This window comes from Penaeus chinensis, chromosome 22 (genome assembly GCF_019202785.1).
Source record: "Penaeus chinensis breed Huanghai No. 1 chromosome 22, ASM1920278v2, whole genome shotgun sequence".
Taxonomy (NCBI): domain Eukaryota; kingdom Metazoa; phylum Arthropoda; class Malacostraca; order Decapoda; family Penaeidae; genus Penaeus; species Penaeus chinensis.
Window position 1 is genome coordinate 12,010,777 of NC_061840.1, and position 5,000 is coordinate 12,015,776.

A 5,000-nucleotide genomic window follows, 5' to 3' on the forward strand; every position below is an offset into this window, starting at 1 on the left:
GTGATCACACATAAAGGCATCATATTACCAATCTACAAGAATCTTATTCTTTGTTCTTTTCAGTATCAAAATTATTGTTATCATTATCACTATCATAATAATTATTTTTGTTATTATGATTTATTATTATAAAGGGAAACGAGATTAGAAACGGAGGAGATTTAAAGTGGAAAGAGGGAAGGGGAAGGGAAGGGGGCTCAGAGAAAAAAGGGGGTGGAGGAAGGAGGGAAGGGGTTGAGGGAGCAACAAGGGAAATGAGGAAGGTTAAGGGAGAAGTATTGATAATAATGATATAATGATGATGATGATAATACTAATAATAATAGTAATAATGATGATGATAACAATAATTATAATAATAATAACAATAATGATAATGACAATAACAATAGTAATAATAATAATAATAATAATAATGATAACAATAATAACAATAATGATAATAATAGTAATAATAATGATGATAATAGTGAGTATATAATAATAATAATCATAATCTTATAATAATAATGATAAAAAATTATAATGACGATGACACTAATGACAATAATATTAATAAAATCAGTGATATAATGAGGATGGTAACAACAATAATGACAATAGCAATGATGAACACAGTGTTGCTTTTGCTAACGAAAACAATGATAATAACAAAAACAACAGTAAGAACGAAACGGTAAAAACATGATAATACAACAATAAGCAGCATGGAGTTTTTGTTTTAACCAAAGAGTATCTCTTATACACGACCACATCTATCGCTGATTTAACACAAGAACCATAGGCACGTAACAACTCACCACTACACGACCCTGAAAGAAAATAAACCCAAGTCGAGTACCGGCGAGTTTGTCCTTCGCCGCCCTTATGTTCAACAGATGGCGTGCACGACGTATCACAAGTTACGTTATTTCCTTTAATATTTCTTTCCAGTCTTCCTCTTCATCTGTTCTCAAGCGCGGCGCAGTGTCGTACGTTCAATCTCTATTTTCCTTCAGTATTTTATTCCCTATTGTTGATCCATTGTCCATTTTTCGTCGATATTACCCGCTTTTCTCCTCTCTTATTACCCTTTCTTTTATACTCATTGATATTTAATTTATATTTGAATTCTCTCTACTTTCCATAGGCCTACCTGCAATCTATCTAGATCTTTCATTTCTTTTTTTTTCCTATCTAATCACTGACATCATTTTCTCACACTTCTGCTGGTTAGCCTATTGAGAATTACGACACTCTGTGTGGTGAAAATTATTAGTCGAGCTAAATGACTTTGTGAAAATAGGTCTTAATCTGCCGTTGCTACATCCGTTTGAGGTCCAGAGCCAGGCTGCTTCTGTCGAGGCGCTATTCGAGTATTTGATTTTAAGTGTGGTTATTACCCCTCTTTTTAGAACAGTTAACTTTGTTTTGAAAATCGTTGAAAGATATGTGGTCAAAGTTCAGCTAACGCCTGTAATGGATTTTTAAGAATGTGACTGGCTGTTTTTAATCATATTGGCGGTTCTGTCCAAATTTACCTGAGGTTTGGTGGGAGTCATGAAGGTGCTATACAGTCGACTATGTTAATTTCAATGGTAATGCTATGACAGGCATTTTCAAGGCCCTGCTTCAGTAAAGGCTGACTACCCTCCATCATGTAAGAAAAGAGTTTGCACTGGTCCTTAATGCCATGAGAAATTGCCACCGAGATCTGGTGCCCCTAATAATTAGAGTGTAATTTGGTGCAGATTAGTACAAGGCTAGTGGTGGATGCTCAGAAGCAGATGGGAAATAATGTGTGCTGTTTGACATAAAAGTACTCTTTTCTCTTAGACAACACAGATGCTGGGGAAAGCTAATGTAATATCCGTAAAGGACACTAAAAACTAAAGCTATTAAGTAAAGAAACAGTAATCCGTGCAAAGTATAGGCTAATCCGCTATTTGTTTTATAACCCTGCAAGGGTCAACAAACCAACAACATATATATTCTAGCAAAATAGATTTTTTTTGACTTCTCTGAAACCAGATGCTGTTCAAAGGTTGAAAAGAAAATAGAACAAGTATTAGCTAAATAGCAAAAAATAGTATGTTGATTTGAATAATGGGGTTACTGGTCGGGATGGATGCCCGGACTTGTTTTTTTTACACTGATTTACAAATGAACAGTGCTTTCTGTCAGTGCTCTGGGCACATTACGGGAGATATATTTTTCCAGACTCTCTTGTCCTCTAACTTTGCTAGTCAGAAGTTTACTGATTATTGTGTCCAACATTTTTGAAGCACAGAAATTGACACACAAGATAACAAATGACAGCAATACAAATAATGATAATTTCACTTATTACAGTACACTCAAGTTAGACCTATATACATTCTTGTGCACTCAGTTGTGTAGAACATAGTAGCTATGTCATACCAAATCAGAAATATTGTAATTCAAGAGGAAAGGGATGAATAACTTTTAATCAGGACAGTTTGGCCGCAGTAATATTAGTATTCTCCCTTGTTATTCTGTATGTGATAGATTAGACCTATTTTATCAAAAATTACTTTTTTCCAAATTCAGAATTTGTGATTCCCAGATAATGGTTTGAAATTTCATGTATGTGGGCATTCCCTATTTTCTGTTTTGCATAATGATAGTAAACTAGTCATTATACTATGTATGTTAGAGATATTAGGAACAAAGCCCTAATCTGTTTTCTTCATAAGCATACATTGCTAATATCATGACTTGCTGTGTCTCTCTTGCCTGTCTCCTGTTTGCCTTGTATCATACTTTTATCTTGCTATCTTTCTATATACAGTATATTCCTTCAAGGACTCTGTATGTGTGTGTGGGGGGGGGGGGGCAGTTAGTTCCATTTTTAAATTCCTTAATTTAAAGCTAAATAGATAGACAACTTAGAAGTAAAAAAATGGCTGCAGTGTAATCAACATATGATTCCACACATTGGTAGACCAAAAATATGAAAGTAACATGTAGTTCATATGGTATATAAATGTTTTGTGCACAAAAATCATCCTTGTAAGATAGAGAATATATCTCTTTCTTCTTTTCAGGTTCTTCAAGAAAGTGCCCAAAATGCCCACAACTACTGAGTTCCTCAGCAGTTCTACTCCTGAGGAATATGAAGCTTTACTCACAGTCTACCACGATGCTCTCCAAATTAAGGCAATGCTTAAAAATAAGAAAAAAGGAGAAAGTTTGGAGTCCTTAGACAAGTTAGTATTATTTTTATCATTTTTATGGGTTCTTTTGGCACGAGAATTAGAGCATAACTTTGCTGTATCAGTCTTATTAAAGGAAACAGCCAAAAAAGTGGAAACACATGGCTACAATTTTTCTAGTCAAAATAGACTCCTTTTCAAACAGAGAACTTCAAGTGAATGTATTACATAGGTAAAAAAAGGTAGAATTTAAGAGCAATATTTTTAAATTGAAATTTACCTTAAACTGTGATGAAAATGAGAAAGAATCAGTGAGTGAGAATAATCATAGTATTATCCTAAATAGTTTGAGATATACACTTAAAGTGAGAGACACTTCAGACACCTTTTCTGGTGGATGTCTGCCACCATTTGAAGTGTTCGAAGTGTCTCTGAATATGAGTGGTAGTCTTTTGCCATCTGAAGATGAAGCCAGGGCTGGCATGACTGGAAAGTTCAGGGATTAGTGTGTCTCTCTTTTGTGGCTGTTTCATTACATCTTTTTACAAACATTTCTGTATTTGTTTCTCAGTATATCTTCTGTTTGCTATATGAAGGCATTTTCCAGTAGTCTTAATCCTAAACCTTATTAAATATTTTAGATTGTTTGTCAGCAGTCTGGTAGTTTTGTATGATTATCTGGTCTTTCTAGAAAGGTCAATGGACATATTTGCTAATGTGTTCGATTGGGGAAAAGAAAAAAAAAATGTATTTAACTCCTAAGAACCACAAATACTCCAGCTTTACTTACCCCTACTTACATAAAATGCCTTTTTTCCCACATTTTAGTTCCTAGCATATCAAGACTTTATTTTATGCATGTATCATTGTAATATATATAAGATATATAGAGCATCATTAAAAAATTGAAAAAGTCATTATAAATACACATAAATGAAACTTGGGTCAGTTACCAGAATCTTGTAAATAAGATATGTGAATAAAGTTAGACATGAGAGAAGTAATGATCTAAAAGTACTACACTGTGATTTATCATAGTATAATGTGGGAGAGATGAGGAGGGATTGGTTTCATGATATTTGTCATACAGTACCAGAATAACTAATCTATACTCACTACATTCCATTCCCAGGAAAAAAAAATTGATAAACGACTGTATCATTTGTTTAGGGAGAGGGGTGCTTGAAAGGGGTATTATGAAGTGGCTGGAGGAAACTTGCTAGACTATACTAGGTGTGATAGGAGCTCATACATGTCTCACTGATCACAAAAGGCTTGCAGGAAAAAAGCCTGCCCATTTTTAACAGGTCTTACATCATTGTGGTGAATAGGACTGGCCAAATATTGTGCAGCAAGTTGTTATTGAATTATAGTTTCACCATTTTTTTTTTCATGATTCTGTTTGTATGAGTATTTATGTCTGTGATTGTATGAGTGTTTGATATACTAATATTATTATATTATATATATATATATATCTATATATATCTATATTATATATATATATATATATATATTATATGCACATGTATAGGTATAGTAGATTGTTTTTTATTACATTTAAAATTTGAAGGCATCAAAAATGTTTGCTATTGAATAGATTTTAATGATTCCCCTTGATCTTCCAGATGGTACCAGGAGGAGCTTGGGAAAGCCGTGGCATCACGTAGCCCCCCCCACATGATCCGGCAGGAGCTGGTCCGCCTCATGGATTGGAAGCTCTCCAGGGGGAAGTTCAGACCTCGCCTGATCCAGCTCTCAGAATCCAATGAGGAATCTCTCGTCAAGAGTGCAACAGAGAAAGGTATCAAGCTTGCACAAGCTGGCAAGATTGAAGAAGCAATT

General features: G+C 34.3%; 1 protein-coding gene across 1 annotated transcript in view; it reads left to right on the forward strand.

The window, feature by feature from the left end:
• LOC125036941 overlaps nucleotides 1–5,000 on the forward strand; it is a 14,821-nt gene that overhangs the window by 1,522 nt on the left and 8,299 nt on the right. The window contains exons 2-4 of the mRNA XM_047629901.1: nucleotides 1,286–1,355; nucleotides 3,048–3,209; nucleotides 4,784–5,000. The exon at nucleotides 4,784–5,000 is cut by the window's right edge and continues 10 nt beyond it. Coding sequence (XP_047485857.1) covers nucleotides 1,286–1,355; nucleotides 3,048–3,209; nucleotides 4,784–5,000 — 449 coding nt within the window. The remainder of the gene's footprint in view (nucleotides 1–1,285; nucleotides 1,356–3,047; nucleotides 3,210–4,783) is intronic.